General features: G+C 47.1%; 3 protein-coding genes across 6 annotated transcripts; 1 reads left to right on the plus strand and 2 right to left on the minus strand.

The window, feature by feature from the left end:
- Window positions 1–117: 117 nt before the first annotated feature.
- LOC117581534 lies at window positions 118–13,934 on the minus strand. Of its 3 annotated transcripts, none has more exons than XM_034268848.1 (3): window positions 13,860–13,934; window positions 1,442–1,679; window positions 118–1,368 (listed from the first exon to the last, which is right to left on the minus strand). In XM_034268848.1, exons 1-3 carry the CDS (start codon window positions 13,917–13,919, stop codon window positions 422–424), a joined length of 1,245 nt encoding a protein of 414 aa, XP_034124739.1. In that variant the 5' UTR covers window positions 13,920–13,934; the 3' UTR covers window positions 118–421. The 3 variants fall into 3 exon arrangements, with proteins under 3 accessions (XP_034124739.1, XP_034124737.1, XP_034124738.1); XM_034268846.1 differs by lacking the exon at window positions 13,860–13,934 and adding an exon at window positions 4,074–4,230 and having other exon boundaries at window positions 1,442–2,545; XM_034268847.1 differs by lacking the exon at window positions 13,860–13,934 and adding an exon at window positions 3,148–4,020 and having other exon boundaries at window positions 1,442–2,545.
- On the plus strand, window positions 4,748–7,541 carry LOC117581535 (molybdenum cofactor synthesis protein cinnamon). 2 transcript variants are annotated; one of them, XM_034268850.1, is made up of 8 exons: window positions 4,748–4,895; window positions 4,957–5,726; window positions 5,784–5,962; window positions 6,027–6,296; window positions 6,363–6,521; window positions 6,590–6,752; window positions 7,038–7,136; window positions 7,192–7,541. In XM_034268850.1, the coding sequence occupies exons 1-8, from the start codon at window positions 4,865–4,867 to the stop codon at window positions 7,333–7,335; spliced, it is 1,815 nt and encodes a 604-aa protein (XP_034124741.1). In that variant the 5' UTR covers window positions 4,748–4,864; the 3' UTR covers window positions 7,336–7,541. The 2 variants fall into 2 exon arrangements, with proteins under 2 accessions (XP_034124741.1, XP_034124740.1); XM_034268849.1 differs by having other exon boundaries at window positions 4,820–4,892; window positions 4,954–5,726.
- On the minus strand, window positions 7,415–19,953 carry LOC117581539 (uncharacterized oxidoreductase SSP0419). The gene is made up of 4 exons (XM_034268853.1): window positions 19,775–19,953; window positions 19,453–19,503; window positions 8,012–8,796; window positions 7,415–7,941 (listed from the first exon to the last, which is right to left on the minus strand). The coding sequence occupies exons 3-4, from the start codon at window positions 8,784–8,786 to the stop codon at window positions 7,727–7,729; spliced, it is 990 nt and encodes a 329-aa protein (XP_034124744.1). The 5' UTR covers window positions 8,787–8,796; window positions 19,453–19,503; window positions 19,775–19,953; the 3' UTR covers window positions 7,415–7,726.
- Window positions 19,954–20,242: the final 289 nt, after the last annotated feature.

Below are 20,242 nucleotides of genomic sequence, written 5' to 3' on the forward strand. Positions count from 1 at the left end.
TTCGCTGAAGCTGCCAACTTGTCAAAAGCAACTGCCACAGTGCGACACCTAGCGACGACAAATTAATTGTACATTTAGGATGTAAGTGCACATGTAGTTAAAGAAACGGTACGGTAATTTACAAAATCTTGAATTTACTGTGTGGCGCCCACTTGCTCCCAAGAAAGGAACTAAGCCAAAGAATGTGCGGGTTAAATTTGAATTTAAAACTAAAACTAATTTACTTCTATGTCGATACTTAAGGCTATATAGATATAGATATTTACAAATATATACAGCAATTGTTCTTTTTCGGCAAGAAGGGTGTCCAACGTTGTACGGTGGTCGTGGTCGTCTACGGCTATGATTTTATCTGCTAGCTAATGTCTAAAATCAGTGATTAATATCAGTGGATTGAGTGGATTGGGTGTGCTGTGACCGTCTAGACGAGCGTGGATAGCTCGTGCAGCGATATTGTGATGTTGCTCATGTCGAGCGTGGGCGGGATGCCCGGACTGACTGACCCGCTGGCCTCGCGACCCACCAGACAGCTTCCGGCTCCCCCGCCGAGGGGCTTTGGCGTGGGTGGCGTTGCCGTAGACGGTCGGACAAGAAATGAGGAATTGATGGCTCCGCCTCCACTTGTACCTCCGCCGCCCATGATGTTGTTGCAGAGGAGGGGATTGAAGCTGCCGTGCGAGTGATTCGGTGAGACAGGCGTCACCGAGGTGGGCTGCAGCATGCAGGCATGTTGGCCCTGGTACAGGGCCTGCATTTGTGGCTGGACCAGTGGCGGCGGGGAGCCAGCATGGAACTGCACTGGTGACAAGGTATGTGGCAGGGGCAGGGGCAGTGGCAACTGGGCGGCTGAAAGCAGCGACATGTTGTGTGGCAGGGATCCCACAAGAGTACCGTGCAGCGGGGCGCTCCGATAGCTAATGGTCTTCTCCTTCTGCCACACAAACACATTGTGGACCATGGCGCCGCCACAAAAAACGATGCCCACGCCAATGAGTATGCTGGTGATGATGGCGGGCGTCGAGTGAAAGTGATTGAAGGTGTACAGGATGATGCCGGTGAGGAATACCGGTATGGAGATGAAGAATCCGCTCACAGCGCACGTGCGACTGGCACTCGACTTCTCCAGATACTTGTTGTCGCGCCCCTCGAAGGCGGGCGAACGCAGCTTGACGGCAAACAGGAACTGGATGGCGCACACGAGCAGGCAGCAGAGATTCAGCGAGAGTGAGAGAGCGCACAGGGCCAGTGTCACGTCGTAAACAATAATGAAATCCTCGCTGCTCACGCCCCTGGACAGGGCATCGTCGCGCCCATTCGGCGAGATCTTTAGCAGAAAGATCAGCGAGAGCAACGCCAGCAGCAGGGAACCTAGAAAGATAACAGATGGACATCAGGTCACATGGTCAGATGGTCAGATGGTAGTCTCTCGATTGGCACTCACTCAGGCAGAGCAGACCCAGGCTGGTGAGGGCTTCGCGAGGCGATGGTCCTGGCTTGGACAGTTTCTGGAGCATCTGGGGATGATTCCCCGTCAGATTGTTGCAGTTGCTGTAATTGTGCTGCTGCAGTTGGCTGAGATGTTGCGGCTGCGACTGCGACATCGGCGATTGTGGCTGCATCAGGGAGTGCGACAATTTCGGCTGTGCCGGCAAGGGCAGTGTCTGTTGCTGCTGCTGTTGCTGCTGCTGGTGGCTGCTTGCCAGCATGTGCTGGTTCGTGTAGGTGTGATGGTGCAGGCTCCCATTGCTGTTGCAGTGTCCATTGGGAGTGAGCGGCGTCAACGGTGTCAGCGGTTTCAGTGGCGTTGGCGTAGTTGGCATTGCAATGTTAAGAAGATTGGAGGATGCTCCATTTGCCACGCGGCAACCGCCATTGAGGAGTGTGCTGCAGGTGGACGCGTTCAGAGCGGTTATGTTCAGGGGTTGTGGCTGGGGCGGTCGCAGGTGAATGTTGCGTGCCGTGCTGGCCAACGCCAAGGCAGCTGCTGCGGGTGTTGGAGAACCTGCCCCGACTGCCGCAGCCGCTGTCGCTGACCCAGAGCCATTTGTGGTGGTGGTTGTTGCCGTTCCTCCTGCCGCTGCTGTTGCTGCTACCCCTACTGGAACGGAGGGTGTGTTGTTGCCGCTTCCACTACTTCCGTTTCCATTCCCATTCCCGTTGTTGTTGTTGCTACTGCTGCTGGTGCTACTGTTGGCACAGACTGAAGCGGTGCGCAGCAGCTGTCCATTGAGCGGCAAAGCGACTGCAACCGCTGGCACGGGCAGTGGGGCGCTGATAGAGGCGGGGAGTGTGGCGGTAGCGATAGCGGTGGCGGAGGCGGAGGCAGGGGCACTGCTCGCATTGGAGGCGTGTTTCAGCATTTCCTGTAAATTGGCTTCAAGTGCGGTTCAACGCTCGCTAGATGGCGCCACGATTGCATCCGACTCTGCTGCGCTAGACATCCTGAGCGAAACGAGCAGGTGGATTATACGGATGGATGGATGGACTGATAGATATGATGGATTGGATGATTCACTATATAAACCAAAGATGCAACGATTTCTATCTGCAATGGAATTTGAATCGTATAAAAAACCTCTGCCGTTTTCTTTTTCCTTCTTTTGCTGCACTTTAGTACATGCCTTTTCCACTTTCCCATAAATTATGGCATTAAAAAAAAAGCATTAGTGTGGTTATATTGAGTAATTAGTTGGCGGAGAACTTTTTACAGAATTAAGTCTTGTGTTTAAGCAAAAGAAAAGCAAAAGGAGAAGAGAGCTAACTACTCTCTCACGATGCTTGCATCGAAATGGAAACTTCAATGGAATGAAGCGAGATGCCAAGAGTGGCGCTGGTGCCCTGTAACGGTTCTTCTGCCTTGCAGTGGAAATATCACAACAGCAACAACAACAACAACCACAACAGAGAGAGAGAGTCATGCATTAGGATCGTTTTGGTTCCCACAAAACTGCACATATTCTATGGAACTCTGATTTCAGTTACTCGGAAATTACATGTGTGCATGTGTATGCATGTGCATATGTATATTCCGCTGAGCAAACGGTTTTCGTATTTTTACACAATTTATCACAATTTTGCACTACACAAATAAAACAAAACAGATAGGGAACTGAAAATTGCAAGTCCCAGGTTGTAAAACAAGTTTACCTCGCTGTATTCTGTTTTTGGTGTTTCTTAATTTCCTTTCCGCCTCTTGGCCTGGCCTGTGACATTTACATGGCGGCCATTCTCAAATCACAAAAAAAAAAACAACCGAAACATTCCGCTAATTGGTAATGAATGTGGGTTAAATCAATTTTTAGGCTGCCGCATGAAGACGTCTCCAACTCCAATGCTAATACGAAGATTAACCAAACAAAACGAAACTACGCCGCCGCGGCCGTTCAGTTGAGTTGATGAGGCGTCAAATGAACGATGTGGATGATGATTATTTTATATGTTGTAAATGCATGGATATGGTATATTTTGAAAAACATCAACAACCAACGACCGAATGACAACTACGACTATCGGTCGGGGCGCGTAGTCCGCGTCGCATCAGCCGCTGATTCTAGCCGCCGGGGACCGATCCGATGCCACCTATTCGCACAACCAGTTAACAAGTGAACGGGCGGCACGGCACACAGACGTGAATGTGCAGGTGAGAGAGGGTACGAGCCAACGGCAGACACCACAAAAATACCAATGCCAGTGTGGATGCCAATCGCTGCCACAGTGGACAAAGACCAAGCTGTAACCTGATTGGGTGCCACACCATGGCAAGGAAGTTGCGTTGCCCGAATGCGGCCCACTGTGCAACAAACCTGATCGGCACATGCATACGCACACACAGACACAGCTCCTGTTACACACAAACACACATACACTGATGCACAGGTAAAGAAAAACGATACAAGCAAACGATATCAATGGTCGCAACGGCTTCCAACTTGCTTAGCCACATTCCACGAGCTATAGCTCTGGGCCTGGAAGGGAAGGCTGCTGTCGGTTGTTTTCTCCATCTCCTTGCATACCACACATTTCTCATGGCATAGTAGGTGCGATTATTTCGTATGTAAATGTACATGCAATACCTTATGTTTCTACGATCATAATGGCTGGATGGAAGCACCACACACAGTGTCTTATCAGTAATTAACAAACATAAATGTAAACACCAAACTTCCACTTGACCAGGTAGAATTTCCTTTCAGTTGAATTTAAAATTGCTAATGAATTTTCGGCCAGTGCTGCAAGACGATTTTACAGTCTTGTTAAACGTTCCAACTCGATTTCGCACAAGAATACCGACAAAATACCAGTGCATCAATAAAAGCATCGATAAGATGAAACAAAATAAGGAAACCTACTACTCATCTATTCTTAGATATATTTATATATACATAGAAAACATATGAAGAGTAGTAAAACATGTCAGTCTAAGACAAAGTCGTTTTTATTGAAAATTGGGTATAGAAACAACAAGTGGTCAAATTTCATGCCCACTTAGTAACGTTTTGTTCTATTTCTTTTGGTTGACCTTTTTAGTTTGATCCCTAATTTTTCTATAATTCATTGAAAGAAAGTCATGAAAAGTAGCATATCCGGTTGAGAATTGTTTCATAAATCGGATTAAATTATAGTCTTAGTGCTGAGTATTCTAACTAGCTGGTAATACTAATAAGAATATCAAAATCGACAAAAACGTTTTAAGATTACGGTATGTTTTGATAATGAGTAGGTATATTTCGGTATATTTTTAAGGGTCGTGTGGTATATTTCATAGATAAATCCGCGGTAGTGCCAAAGGCTTTTTAAACAATTTGTAAACAATATTTAAGAGGAAACGAGCAGTTGGCGATTAACTAGGAATGCCAATGACATAATGGATCCCATTACTTTCGGTGTTTTAACTAGTGAGTAGCTTCTTGCTTGTCGCCAGCTGTCTGCGGTAACATTTCTCATGTTTTGGGGCAGTCAGTGACACCTGTTACAACGACCGCTCGAAGGATCGCAGCGGTCCGCGTTTGGTGTCCCAGATTATGCAGACCTTCAGGAATGCTCGGGTAATCGCCAGCGTTGTGCCCGACGAAAAACACCTCATACAGAGCGAGCTGCGCGAGTGGATCGATCGGAAGGATGTTGGCGTCATCTTCACCACAGGTGGCACAGGTCTGGCCCCACGCGATGTGACGCCCGAGGCCACCAAGCCGCTAATCGACAAGGAGTGCACACAGTTGATGATGGCCATAGCCCTCGCCTCGCTGAAAAAGACCGCCTTTGCGGCTCTGTCGCGTGGAGTCTGTGGCATCGCTGGCGATACCCTGATCATGAACTTTCCCGGCAGTGAGAAGGCGGTGGCCGAATGCTTTGGCACTGTGAAGGATCTACTACCCCATGCCCTCCATCTGATCAATGACGACCTGGCCCTGGTGCAGCGCACCCATGCCCAAGTGCAGGGCACAGAGACGGTGCAGGCCCAGATTCACGTCTGCCCGCACAAGACAGGATCTGGCGATGGCAGGGATCGCAACTCGCCGTTTCCTATGCTCCCCGTCTCGGCGGTCTTGGACATCATATTCGGAGTGGTGCATCGCCGCAGCAGCTTGGACGATGACATCTGGAAGACGACCTCCCCGGTGAATATTCCACCATTTCGTGCCTCCATCAAGGATGGCTATGCCATGAAATCGACCGGCTTCTCCGGCAGCAAGCGTGTCGTGGGCTTCATAGCCGCCGGTGATGCGGTAAGTAGTATCTGTTCTAAACAGGAAGTGTCGACTCCAAACGAATTCCATCTGCAGCCCAGCGCCCAACCATTGGAAGAGGATGAATGCTTCAAGATTAACACGGGCGCCCCACTGCCCGACCAAGCGGACTGTGTGGTCCAGGTGGAGGACACACTTTTGGTTAGTCGCGACAAAAACGGAGAAGAGAGTCTGGTGGAGATAATGGTGGAGCCCCAGGCGGCATTGGATGTGCGGTGAGTTTGTAGCTTTGCTCGATCATCAGAATTCAATTCATTTCGATCTACCCACTGCCATCAGACCCATTGGTCACGATTTGCGCATCAATGATGCCATTTTCCCCACTGCGGACGCTTCATCCGTTGTCATTCAGTCGCTGCTGGCATCTGTGGGCATATCCAAGCGCTTGCCCAAGCCCAAGGTGGCTGTCATCTCCACGGGCAGCGAGCTGCTCGCCCCGGGAGAGCAGCCTGTTCCCGGCAAAGTGTACGACTCCAATGCCACGATGCTGGAGGAGCTGTTGCTCTATTTTGGCTTCGATTGCGTGCGCACCGTTGTGGTGAGCGACAAGTGAGTGAATCTCCCCTCCCTCCCTGGCTGACTGGCATTCATTTCAATCAAATCTCTTTTTTACAGCTTGGCGGACACAAAGGCCTCTCTAGTCACTCTGTTTGAGAAGGTGGAATTTGTCATCTCCACTGGCGGCGTCTCAATGGGCGACAAGGACTTTATAAAGACAGCGCTGGAGGAGCTTCAATTTAAGATCCACTGCGGCCGAGTCAACATGAAGCCAGGGTATGGCTCGCATCTCTCCCTCGACTCTCTTCGCACTAAAGTTTTTCTCTATCTTCTCCCATCAACAGCAAACCCATGACCTTTGCCAGCAAGGACAACATGTATTTCTTTGGTCTGCCGGGCAATCCCGTCTCTGCCTTTGTCACATTCCATCTGTTTGCCCTGCCAGCCATCCGCTGGTCTGCCGGCTGGGAGCGCACAAAATGTCCCCTGGCGACCATTCAAGTGAAGGTGAGCGTGTGCCTCTTTCCATTTAAACAAATGGCGAAATTGGGTCACAGTGGAGTGAACCATTTTGATGGTTCTAGAACATGCATAAATTGCTGTAGGTCGTATCTGTCGCCCAGCCCACTTCATTCACATTCAGCACTACAGATACGTTTGCCTCGGAGTGGGGCCCTTATCTTTGTTTTTGTAAGCCACCAGGTTGTGAGTGGCTGATAAGCTCGAGCAATGGTTTGTTTGGTGGCCAGGTGCATACCCTAATAAATTGTTTTTTCTCTCTCTGCCTGACAGCTGTCGCAAGACCTCAGCTTGGATTCGCGTCCAGAGTATGTGCGTGCTGCGGTGACCTCCAAAAATGGTCAACTATATGCCAGCGTCAATGGGAATCAGGTAAATAAGATAGAACCCACTTTAACAGGCACTAAAATGAGTTTTTTATTTACAGATCAGCAGCCGTTTGCAGAGCATTGCTGGTGCCGATGTGCTCGTCCATCTGCCAGCACGCAGCTCCGAGTGCTTCAAGGCAAGTGCCGGCGAGTCCTACACCGCCTCAGTGCTGCGCTATGACTTCATATCCAAGTATGAGTAGGTGCCCTTAAGCACACACACACACACACACACACACACACACACAGACGCATCACAAAAGAATTCCTAAACCAATCGAATGTTTTAGATTAGCACAAAGATTTATTTTTCAACTCGCGCGCATCGTTGTCAGTGCTTTTTGTTGTCATTTTGTTTGTTTCTTGCGCACCGTCAGATTGTATGCATAAACGAGTATAAAATATAAAATATAATATGTATAAAAAGCCTTCCCAAAGGAAGAAAATATCAATTAAACAAAAAACATAATTGTTAGCGTTGTTAGACGACAGCAGGAGCAGGAGCGGAAGCAGAAGAGGTTACTGCAGCGGGGGATACGTATGTACAGGAGGAGGCAGCTACGCTCTGAAGAAGAACGAATCGGTGTGCAACATTTAAACAGATTGCGTCGCAGATTCGATTGCAGCCGGCCGCTGTAGACGCAACGAGGAGCGGCATGGCAACGTGAATTGGTACTTGTTGTGGCTGAGCAGCGTGTAACGCTCCTGCGGTGCAAAGTCCCACAGTGCCCGCTCGATCACCTGCAGGGCACTGGGACTCAGAACGTCCGCCGTATATTGAGTGGGTGCTCCGGCACTCGCCGACATGGCTATGCGGATAAAGAAAAGAGAGACGAGAATGTTAATCGATTAGTTGGGAGCTGCAATGTTTTTACTCACTCTGCGCCACGGGGGCCTTGTATAGGGACTCGGCTGTCATGCCGCAGGTGTCGAGGGCCACCACACTGACACCGTACGGCTGCAGCTCCTTGCGCAGCTCCTCGGCGCACTTGTCCACGGCTACGCGGGATGCATTGAAGGCCACCAAACCCTCGCCGCCCGTCAGCGCTGAGCCCGTCCGCGTGCCACCGGCACCGCCCAAATAGAGGAGGCGACCGCGCGTGGGTCGGAGAAAGCCAACAAAGGCCTTGGCCACACGCAGCGTGCCCAGGATGTTGGTCTTCAGCATGTGCTCCCACTGCTGCACGTCCTGCGACTCCACGCGGCCCCGGAACACACTGCCACTGGTGTTGATCACGGCGGCAATGCCGCGCTCGTCAGCATTCAGATGGGCGCCCATGGCCACGGTGGCCTCGCGCAGCACATCCTCTCTGGTCACATCCAGGCGCATTGGAATGATGGTGCCGGCAATGGGCTCCTCGCTGTACTCCCGAATCTTCATCCAGCCACAGAGGAGCTTGGCGGGCAGCGAATCGTGGGCCTCCTTCATGCCGGCAAACACGCGGCATCCCTTATTGGCCAGATGGGTGCACAGCTGCAGCCCCAGGGCCGTATCCGCGCTAGTCACCAGCACCACACGGCTAGGCTGGGCCTCCACGGTGGCCGCCTCACTGTCCTCGCGCACCTTGCAAATCAAATAGATGAGCAGCGCCCCGGCGATCGAGAAGAGCGCCAGCAGCTGGAAGGCCAACACCAGCATGGTCATTGGCTCCATTATGACATGTCTGAAAAGACAGTAAACAAATAGTAATAAATATAAGAACTTTGCTTCAACTCTGAGATCATGAGATGCCTGCCCTTGGCCAGTCACTCTTCCTGCAAAAACCAACGGACACTCCCTTGGCCGGACACGGACACGTACACTCTCCTCCCCACGACACATGGCTTGTCATCTTTTTTGGTTGGATAACCAAACACAAACTGCATTCTCAAATCTTTGGCTGGCTATCGCTCGGTTATGGCTATGGTTATGGGTGTGCGCATGCGGCTGCATCTATAGCCATATCCATGTCGATCTCTGGGCATTTTCACTTTAATTAATACTCGTTAAGCTGCCGACGCATCCATCAGGTAACAACTTTACGCTTGCCTTGCAATGTGTTTTTGTTTTTCTTTCTTTCTTTCGTTTTCCACTTAAAACGCTTTAATTATTGCACATTTTTCTTTAGACTATTTACTGTCCCGCTTGGCTCTCCCTCACCATCTGCCACCCGAAACCCTTGAAGAAAAAGAAAAGTACGCTCGGGAGCGGAGAGCAAGTGGGGGCGAGAGGAGCGAGTATCTTTGGTATCTATGACGCTCCACACATGGACACGGACACGGACACGACACGAATGCGACCAGCGAGGCGTGTCCAGTGCGAGTGAGTTGAGTCTTCCATGCATTTGGCAATAAATTATGTCTACGTGCCTTTAGGCTTTTCCCTGCACGCGCCAACGATGGAACGCATAAGTACATATGTGCAGGGTTATGTACAGAGATACATATGTACATATATTGCTGGGCAATAAACCAAAGAAAAAGTTGAAGCAAACTCAGCTGCAGCTGGAGAGATTCGGAATCAGAGACGGCGACAGATACTACTCATGAATCTTTGACGTTCTTCTAAGCTGGAGCTTACGAATCAAATACCAAAAACACCCATGAAAATCCACAGAGACAAGCCAAGTCTTATATTTATGAGGAATCCGTATAACCCCATCCACACCATCACCATCACCATCACCATCCCCATCCACGGCTGCAGTTAGTCGAGCGGCATATGTATTTTCCAAGCTCCAACTTTTGGAACCATCCCAGTTCCGGTGGCTCCCTGCCGCTTGGAAAATTTCACCAAAGTGCTTTTGGGGCGAAGTGAAGTGAAGTTGTTGCACAGTTGACATGCGGAAATGGGTTGGCCATACGAGTATCTGTTGCTGCTGCTGGTTGCCGGTTGCTGCTGCGGTTGCCGCTTTTGGCAGGCCGAGGAAGACCTGCGGTGCTGGCGGTGTAGCGGAATTTGAATCGCTTTTGGTCAAGCCACAACTGCAGCGGCCGTGCATCCGCTCCGAGTTGCGTAATTAAATAAACAATCAACGGAGGAGCCCCCATGCCAACAGCAAGCCAAATGATATTCGAATGGAAGAAAGCAAGCGGAAAGAAATACATAAATTGGCAGCTGGAGTCCTCCCTGGAGTTTGTTTAATGATGGAACCAAATAGAATCAAAATAATTTTACTAAAACATTGTTGAAGAATTTGTATAAGCAACAAAATTCTAAGCTCAATTCTGGCTCAGCTCCATCTGGTGTAGCTCAATGCCATCCCTGGTAATTATGTTGATGATCACCAAGTCGCCGGTGTATTGATCGCTGCGGGCGGCCATGATGAGGGCATCTTTGGCAATGGACAGGGCACGCTCCTTGGTCACGGTCTCGTGACAGCCAATTTGACTGTCCAACAGTGGCTGCAGCATGGCACCGGCCGAACCCTCAGCACAGTAGCCCTCACGCTGCAACAAGCCGATGCAGTCATAGATATAGACAGCCCCCTGGCCATCCTGGTCGATGCCGCCCAGAATGGGGCACACATCGTAGGGCAAATGACGTCGCTGGTACTGAACTACGGAGAGCATCTGTGCCATGGACTCGATGCTCATGCTCTTAAAGTGTTCCCGCTCGTAGAACTGCTGCTCCATCTTGAGTTGATTAGTCAGAGCGACGGCATCGCTCCAGCAGCCAGCAGTCGCCAACACCATCTGATCGGATATGGGACACAACTTGGTTTGTGTCCGCGAGAGAATTGCATTGTCGCTGCACACACCCGTGTCACAGCCAATGACCACAAAGTCCTTTCCAGCAATGGCCAGTACAGTGCCGCTTGCATGCTCATAAATATTTGGTATCTTTATGTTGTGAGCCTGGAAAGTCATAGGCATGGGCCTTCTTCCCAGGTGCCGCCGCCTGTCCATGATGTTCTTGTATATAAAATATATTTCTATTACTGCTTTGGGGATGCCAAAAAGTTAAAGCAAAGCAATGTAGATCTGTTGCTAGCTACTCGTAGAGTGAACTAAAATTTCTCTACTGACTCTCTGGCCTGGCATCGCCAGAAGTGGGTCGTCTCGGAGTCGCCTTGATGGCCATTCCATTTGGTTGGTTACGCAAGCGGCGCTTGTGTGCCGTGTTTGCCGGTTTGTCAACTGTTGGACAGTTCTAATTACTGCCAATCAGCGGCAAGGGCAGCAAGAGCTGCAGCTGCATATACAATCTTTGGATCTTTCAGTAAAGTGCTCACAGCTCAGAGCGGAGCCGTTGGTCAGTTGCCTGACCCAAATTAAATGCCAGTCGCTGATCTTTAGCTCAGTGCACAGCCAGCGATCAATCATTCAATCACTGAATCACTGAATCAAGCGTGTCATTAGTTATTGGCACTGGCAGTGACAGCAGCAGCACCACCACCAGTTGAATGTATCAGTAATGAGCCCGAAGCTGCACTTATCTGCCTGGAATGATATTCGAATGGTCTCCGGAATGCGGGGAACGTGCCACAATTGAAGTGGCATTGACTGCAGCACCGATGGTTTAATCAACCGATAGCCAATTGGCGACTACTTGTCACTGGTGCATATACTTGTTACTTTTTATCCAGTTCCCAAATCGGATTCTACCCGGCTTATGCCAGACTTTTGCCAACCGAAAAAGCAGACTTATAAAAGAATTCTCTTATCTCAAGAGACTCGCATGCGCACTCGAAGTGCCTACCTTCAAAAGTGTTTTTCAGGCAGATTGAGAAGCGTTGGATATACACTGGGCATTCTAGTGTGTGGCGGCATGTCTGTCGCTACAAAAAACTATTCGACTGGTTTTATGCTGATGTCAGGTCTCGACACTAATTGCGCTAATTGAGATGTCACATAAAGCCGCATCATTGTTTGGCCCAGACAGCAGGCCAAAGTAAATATCTACTAAATATATCTCTCTCACTATCTCTTTTCTGGCAAGAGCTCTTTGGGTTCCTGTATGATTTTTGGGGTATTTAACATCAAAACAGCATAGCCTGGTCGTTCATGAGTGATCCTGTTTCGAAAATAAATAAATTTCCCTTCGAAATATGACTTTCATACACGATACACGATCCTAATCGACACCGACTTCGAGTTAGACTCAGAGCCAGATCACAATCAATTCGTGTCAGGCTGAGTATTTACTTAGCTCATCGGACAGAATATCGCGAGTATTGTTCTGCACCAAGCCTCACTGTGTATTAATGTTTACATTACAAGTACAAGTACATACACACATATTTACATATGTATGTATGTGCACTCATACTCGCATGAGAAACATGTTAATTGCGACATTTACTTTGCCGATTTTTCTGTGGTCAGGCATTCATGGCTTCGCTTGGAGTTTAGCTTGTGATTGTGATTGTGTTTGCTTTGTTTTTGCGTCTCTTTTTGAACATTTTTGCTGTTAACATTCAACCCAAATATGTATGTCAGACAGTCCGGAGAGACGGACACGGACACGGACACAGGCACGGACAGGCCTGGCATCCCAATGGCGTGAGATCGATACCCATAAAGAAGGCTCGTGCAATATTCACGACTGCCACTGCGACCCTGTCTATAACCACATACGTATACGTATACGTATACTTATACGCCGCATGGGGCAAGCAGCGCCACCTGTCCGCTTTAGCTTCATTCGCTGCGTTGGGATGCGAGCGATGCGATGCGAATCGATTCATTCGGGGCTTGGGATTTGGAAATGGATGATTATGAATGCAGTTCATTAAAGCTAAACCATATTGATTAATGATTCACGATCAATCATGGCGGATGGCAGATAAATGAAGTTATTTTCCTGGCCACTAAAGATGTAACTAAAACCCTTAACATTGGTATTAAAAGTGATTATGTTTGCTAACTTTTTGCATGCCCTTTAGGGCATGGCAAGAGAAAGCGAAAACTGAACAAACTTTGTAAGTGTTGGATAAGTGCTTTGACAACAGGCAATCCGTTGATTGATTTATCTGCTCAGTTCTTCTTAGAGAACTAAAAGACAAATACACACAGCATTGAAAGCAAATTCCATAAGTCAGCAAAGTTCATTGTTTTTTAAGGCATGAAAAATATGTGACCGACCAGTGCGGGCTAACATTTTTAACCATGGAACGTCATCTTTCGCTAAAACTTACAGCATAAAAGCAACGAGCTTCAACAGCCTTAAACAAATGCATCAAAAAGTTTTGTGTTGGTAAACTTATTTATTCTTAATTCAAAACCAAACCATTTCGATTTGCAATATCCGATAGAATCCGAAACCGAAACTGATTGTAGCTTGGCCTCTTTCTTGTCTCTGTCTTTGGCTTTGCCTTTCATCTGCGACTTCGTTTTATTGCCTTGCTGCACATTTTCGCCGCATTCGTGGCGCATGCAAAGCGAAATTGTTGGCTAATTGCCATAATTGAAGAATCGATCAAAGAAATCAAGACGAAAAAAGAGAAACAAAACGAACAAAACAGAAACGACACGAGACCGAAACGAGGTAAATCGAGACTCCGGAATAAGGCCCCAATTCATTTGCACCTCAACGACGGACTGACGACGATGTCTGCCCTCTGTCCCACTCCACCCGCTTCCAGGCAGACAGACTTTCATGCTGTTGTCCCTCTCCCACTCCCACTCCCACTTTTACCGTACTTCGAGCATGCGATGCATGTGTGTGGTGCGCGGCGCTTGGAATTCGTTTTCGTTTCTGTTTTGGGGCATTTCTGCTGTGATCTCTCATTCGTATTGGGTTTTGTTGCTGTTGCTGTTGTTGCTGTTGCTGTGTTGTGTGTCTGTCCGTTGCTTTGCATTTCATGTTCAGGTGCGATCAAGATTTCTATTTCGCTTTAACACATTTCAGTCCAACTTCAAGTGCTAATTTGGCCAGAGACCAAGCCCGAGTCCAAGCCCTGCCCTCTAGCTCCCCCACGGTAGGCTGAAGCTGGCCTAAATACCGAAAGATGGTATTGGAATTGGAAGCAGCCAAAAGCAAAGCTGCCGAACCGATTCGCATTTAAAAGGTGAAAATATGCAAAAATTGTATTTTGTTGTGCTTTGCTCTCTCTCTGTGTATGTCTCCCTCTTTTTCTCAGCCCATCCTTCGGTGTCTTGGCCCGTGCCGTGCCGCTCTGTGTGTAGGTGGCTTGAATTTCAATCGTTTTTGTTTTCTGTTTTGGCATTTAGTTTCGTTTTTTTATGGAATGACTCGAGCCAGCCACCAGTGCCATCCCGCTCTGGGTGTCCAACAATGCAACCCTGGAGGACTGGCGCGTCATTGCATTCATGGCACTGCATATAGGTTGTTGCTGCTGTTGTTGCTGCTGGTGCGGGGGGAGGACAAAGCTATGCTTAGAAATTGCGTTTTAGATTTTGGTGGCATGTACGTGTATTTACCTCGTACTTTCCTTTTCAATATCATCTAAATATAGCCACACAACAATACATTTCCCAAGTCATTGAATTGCGATATTTCAAGGTGGGGGGCAAACACACACAGAAGGAGAGAGAATGACAGAGATGCAAAACCTTGTTTTGTCTCCTCTCCAAAACAGCAAAAGCAAAAGGCAACAGCAACAACAACAACAATGACAAATAACAGCTATAAACAGTCAGCAATTTTTCTTTTCAAGTGCAATGAACTTTTCTTTACTCAAGCGTTAACCACAAAAAACTTCATCTCCATTTGTGTCTCCATCTTCCATCTTCCAACTCCATCTCCGCTTTCCTCTTTTAACTCCATTTTCGTTGGATTATGCCGCATTGTCTTCCAATTGAAACTTCCGAGAGGGCAGGCAAAGTAATTGCCATCACCCCTTCATTCACTACTTCCACTTCTTCGTCTCCCTCTCTCTCTCTCTCTCTCTTTCACCCATTCTCGCACTTTAGCACTCCCACTCCGCCACTGCTCAGCATCATTTTCAAGTTCAAATGTAAAACATTACAAATGTTTTTATTGTTGTTGCCACTGCTGCTGCTGCTGGCTGTTGTTTGCCATTTCTCTTCCATCTTCAGATTAGATCATCGCCGCAAATCGGTGAGCTAAGCGCGGGCGTCGCGCACTGGAATACCTCTCCAAGTGGGCAGCGGGGTGTGCTGTGGGGCTGTGCCGTAGGGGCTATTACTCTAAGAAGATGACACCATTTGCCCCAATTGGAATGTTGTTTTGGGTGTGGAAGTGGGATTGAATGAGAACCATTCAGTCATAGCAGTTTGAAGCCAAATAAAATACTCTTCGAACTACTAAACTTTTCTCTACTCTACAGAAACCAAAATATAACCTAAAATCGAGTTAAATTTGAAATAAATTTGTATAGCAATTGGACGACATATCGTGATTCCGTTGAAGGAGTTGAAACTCGTTCCGTTTTTTTGTCTGATATCACCTGACTATGAAATTGGTTAACTTTGCTTTTCGGTTGCATTTCTCATGTGAATGCACTCATTGAAATTGAATTCGATTCACCTGCACTCACATCATACATCATACATCATCCAGCGTAATGCACTCGATGAGGTAATGGCAAGGCAATTCTCACGCTGCTTACTTTACGAGTGTCCCCCCCCCATTTCTCTACCATTCGTTGCGTATTTCGGTATTTGATTCGGTTTGGATATCACTCATACTCCAATCGGAGGAGGCTTAATTTTGTCATCGATATGGCTTTGTGTGGAGCTTGATTTAAGCATTTCTTTAGCTCTTCTTGGCCATTACCTCATCATCATTATCATCCATATAGCCGCATTTTGCTGGCATTATTCCCTCTCCACTTTGGGCTCTCTATCCGCTTTCAGATGTAAATTTCAAGGGTTGGATCAATAAACTTAAGCATTTTACGACCAATTTGCCGATGTTCATTGATTCGGTTCGACTCGGGTTCGATGGGATTCGCTTTGATTTTATTTGATTCCTTTTGATTATGCAAATGTATTCCATTCTGAATCCGTCCATCCACAAAGCACAAAGCACAGTGTAACAAGTGGAAGTTTGGTAAGAAAAAAAACAGCACACACAATCAGTGAAACAATACAGCAAAATGCAATGTCGTCATGTGTCGGTCCGTCAGTCCTGTTGTCTTTCTGTGTGTTTCTGCCTGGCCAACAGCCTGCACTTGGTTTTGATTTTGTTTCTTTTTGTGTTTTGTTGGCCAAAACCAAAACAGCAAGCAGCCAACTCCACTGCAATTGCAGTTGAACAACTTTACGCTCCATTCAGCATTAAAATTACTTTGTGCCACTTTCAAAGCTATTTCTACTACGAAAACAAAAACACACACCAGCAGCCCATTCTGTTTCTTCTCCTTTTTCGGGCCCCACAACAAAAGTTTTATTTATTTGCATTTGCCATTTGAAATGATGTGGGACTTGGACTGCAACTGGACCTCGAAACAGGTGGCATAGGCACAGTACGTATGGCAAACAATGAAGCTAAGGATCGGACAGACTGGCAGAAAGACAGAGAGCTAGAGTGAGGAATGTCGCAAATGTCACGATTGTCACGCTTCACACAGAAGTGAGAAGAGAGAACATGCACTGCACCAATTGATAACAGAGTAAAATGCAATAGAACGGAACGAAAACAACAAAAGGGAATGGAATGGGGCTATAGCTAATCTAAAAATAAGATGATATGCTAGGCTTCGATACAATTATGTGAAATTCTTCTAAAAGCCTCAAAGAGTAACATTGTGGCTATCGATTTTCTAATCGAGCCAGCGATAAATAATAATTCCCTGCCATAAGCTTGTTTCAATCTTTGCTGACTTGACCGTTAATCAAACCTGATTATAAGCAACATACAGCAGCAAATGCAATTTTCATGGGTTACTCGTACACTCGTACAGCAGCACACACCCATTAACATTAACACCTGTCATCCCGCGCTGTCACGTAAGCGGAAAAAATCGAAAACACTTTCAATATAATTGCAAAAATATTTGAAATCATATTCGTTGTCGGTCGATTGGCTCGGACCCGATCGGATCGGATCGGATCGGATCGGCCACCTCTGCTCCGATCGCTTTCCTTTCTTGGACACACAAGCAAAAGTTGGGGCGCACGGAGTGTGGGGTCTGTGATCTGCGTATGCCCCGGGAATTTAAATCATATTTCTCTCTGTTTGTACATGCCTAATTGTTTGCTTTTTGTGGCCATCCCGCTCTCTGTTTTTTTTCCCATTTTGTTTTGACGGCTCCGCGGAGGCCAATTTGATTTTCATTTCGATTCGATTAACGTTTGGCGCACGTAAAATATCAATCAACAACGAAACTAGGAATACCCTTGCACTCAGGTCAGGACCACAGGACCTATGTTCATGTATTGAGGCCAATAGTATACACCAAGCGAGATCAGAGATGAACTTTAAAAGCTCCCGAGCCTGAAGAGACATTAACCAAAAAGATGGATAGTATAAATATTCCATTCTCATTTTATTTGATCGCAAAACTCTTTTGTGGCAGTGTATCTCTTGATTGCAGGCGCTTGTTAATTTCTGACTAATATTTTTGGCTTTGTATGTGATTGGATTGGAATGGAGTGGACTGAGGTGGTTTGTATTGGATTAGATTGGATCAATTTCGGGCATTGGCAGCTACTCAAGCGTCCTATTTGTGGCTATTTGTTGGTGCTGTCGTTGTCGCAGTGGCTCTTTCCGCCAATTATTATGGCCGACAGGCCGTCTCCATCTCCGACTGCCATCCCCCCGTCCAAAAGTAGTTTGTCGTTATGTTCAGGTTTTGCCTATTCGTTTGTTTCTTTCTTCAACGTTTGAAATTTCACTTTTGTCTTGCCGGATTTGAACTGCGTTAGCTGTTAGTCCTAGGATCGAATCACGAAAGAGGGCCGCCACCAATCTGCGCAAAAATCCATCCGACTGCAGTTCGATCGGTAAATCGCTTTCTCTTTGGGCAATCATTTGACTGTGACCCACCAGGATGGACCAAAACAGAAGATACATGCCTAAATATGTATCCATTATGTATAAAGTCGAATAGCTAATGAAGACCAGTCACAGCCAACAAGGCAGAAAATAAGTGGAGAAACAAAAAACAAACTCTACCCAGATGGAGAACAGAGATACTCGTGCACGTGCTGGGGCAGCTTCTACAAGTAAGTGATCTCTCTCTGTGTCTCTGGGGTCTAGGCTCTGTCTACAGATCAGATCTCTCCACTCACCTGCTCTTACCCCGCCCTCTAATGCCACTCGCCAGAGCATAAGACATAGAAAACCTACAAAAAATGGAAACGAATACAAACCAATTTCAGAGACGCAACAGAAGCTGAGAACGAATAATCGATGCACTTCTGAGAGAGTCAGTGAATCCAGCTCCATGTCTTTCTGTAGCTTCGCATATTACTTTCAAGAATGAACCCCCAGTCCTTTGAGTTAGCTGAGTAACCCCTTTCCAGAACAGGGGCTAGAGTATTACATGGCTTTCAATTAGCCCGCATAAAGTCACGTCAAGTCACGACAAGTCGAGGCAAGTCAAGTTAAGTCAATTCAAGTGAGTTTTGCTGTTTGATGTCTAAATCAGAAGCTCCAAAGAAGATCCAAAACTCCCTCAAACTCATAGTCAAAACCATCTCTCTCTCTATCTGCATAAAACCCAACCCGAAACACATTCCCAAGTCAGTCTGACAAAAGTCTTAAGACAAAAAGAAACACCAATCTGAAGCCGAAGCCGAAGCCGAGACTGAGTCTGTGACTGTGACTGAATCTTAAATGTTTTGAGCAATGACCTTAAGACGTCTTTTCTTTTTTGTTGTTGTGGGTCGTGTGTGCATGCATGGAATTTCAGATGAGAGAGAACCGCTGGGGGAATGGAGAATCATAAATTACATAAGCAAAACAAAGCAAAGACAGGGGCAGATAGAATGCGGGAACGGTATCAGGATTTGAATTGGGAGCGCGATCGGAGAGGTACAGGACAGATACTCGAACAATAAGCCCAATATATCATCCATTGAATATTATTCTATATTCTGTATTCCGTTCACATTCCCAAGAACTTTGAGAACTGTCCAAAAGAATTTGATTGCTTTTATGCATAGAGAGATCCAAGAACTGTGAAAAGAGATCTGAGATCTCTTTAGCATTCGAATGAGTAGAGCAAAAAGAATGGACAGGGTGGGCCTTCAGCATGGGGCGGGCGGAGCTCAAAGTGGATAAGTGGGCAAACAATCGATGGTTAAACAGCTTGAAAGACAAACATTGACATTGAGGCAAACTGCTAGACCAGTTTAGACCCTGTTTACAACCAGTTGGGTGGGCCAGGTTCGGGCCACTAAATATCCGCCATAAATACATTCGTACTATAGTTAATCAAAAATTGTTTTGCTTTGGAGCAGCTCACCTTCTCAGCTAAATCAAATGTTAAATTCAAATATTCGTCGTTTGTTTTTGGCTAAAACGAATCGAAATACAAGTTTTTATTAACTCAATATTCAACACAGCAAAAAATTCAACTCGAACAAAAAAATATTCAAACACGCCCCAAAAGGGTTTCCAGCCTCGAAATCTTGTTGGGGAGCTTTCAACTGGAAGCTGCTTTTGAATTGCGGTTCTTCGGTTTCTGTTTTAATATTTTGTCTTCGGGTTTGGGGTGTTTGGGGGGACGGGGGTATTAATTTCGATTTCAGTTTTAATTTTGGATTTGGTCTACCAATTTCACGCACAGTTTGATCCAAAAGCAATACTGCACTCGCGACTCTCGAGCTGTTTGGAACGGAGAACGAACGAACGAACGAACGACTCTATTAAATCTCTGTGTCTGCGTTTCGTTGTTGCAGCTGCTGCGCCTGCGCCTCTTTCTCTTAATGCGACTTGCGACTTGACTGAGCTCGAACCGAAGACTGGCAAGTGCGGTTTTGGCTCGCCTCAGTCACAGTTACAGTCGGGTTCGTTGAGGCAGCGCGCCACACGAACGAAGCCAAGACGAAGACGAAGACAAGCCCGAAATCTTGGCTGTTCGTGCGTGCGCAAGTTGATCTCAACTCCCCCCAGGCCGTCCCCCAGTCAACCGCTCTATGAGTTTCTTGGGTCTGCTTGGGCCCAAAGCCCAGCCTTTGCTGTTGCGTGCGTGTGGCCCCGCACCATCACTATTTACCTTCGGTCGATCGTGCTTGTGCTGCTCCGTCTCCTCT

Source organism: Drosophila guanche, unplaced genomic scaffold (assembly GCF_900245975.1).
Source record: "Drosophila guanche unplaced genomic scaffold, DGUA_6, whole genome shotgun sequence".
In the NCBI taxonomy this organism is placed as follows: domain Eukaryota; kingdom Metazoa; phylum Arthropoda; class Insecta; order Diptera; family Drosophilidae; genus Drosophila; species Drosophila guanche.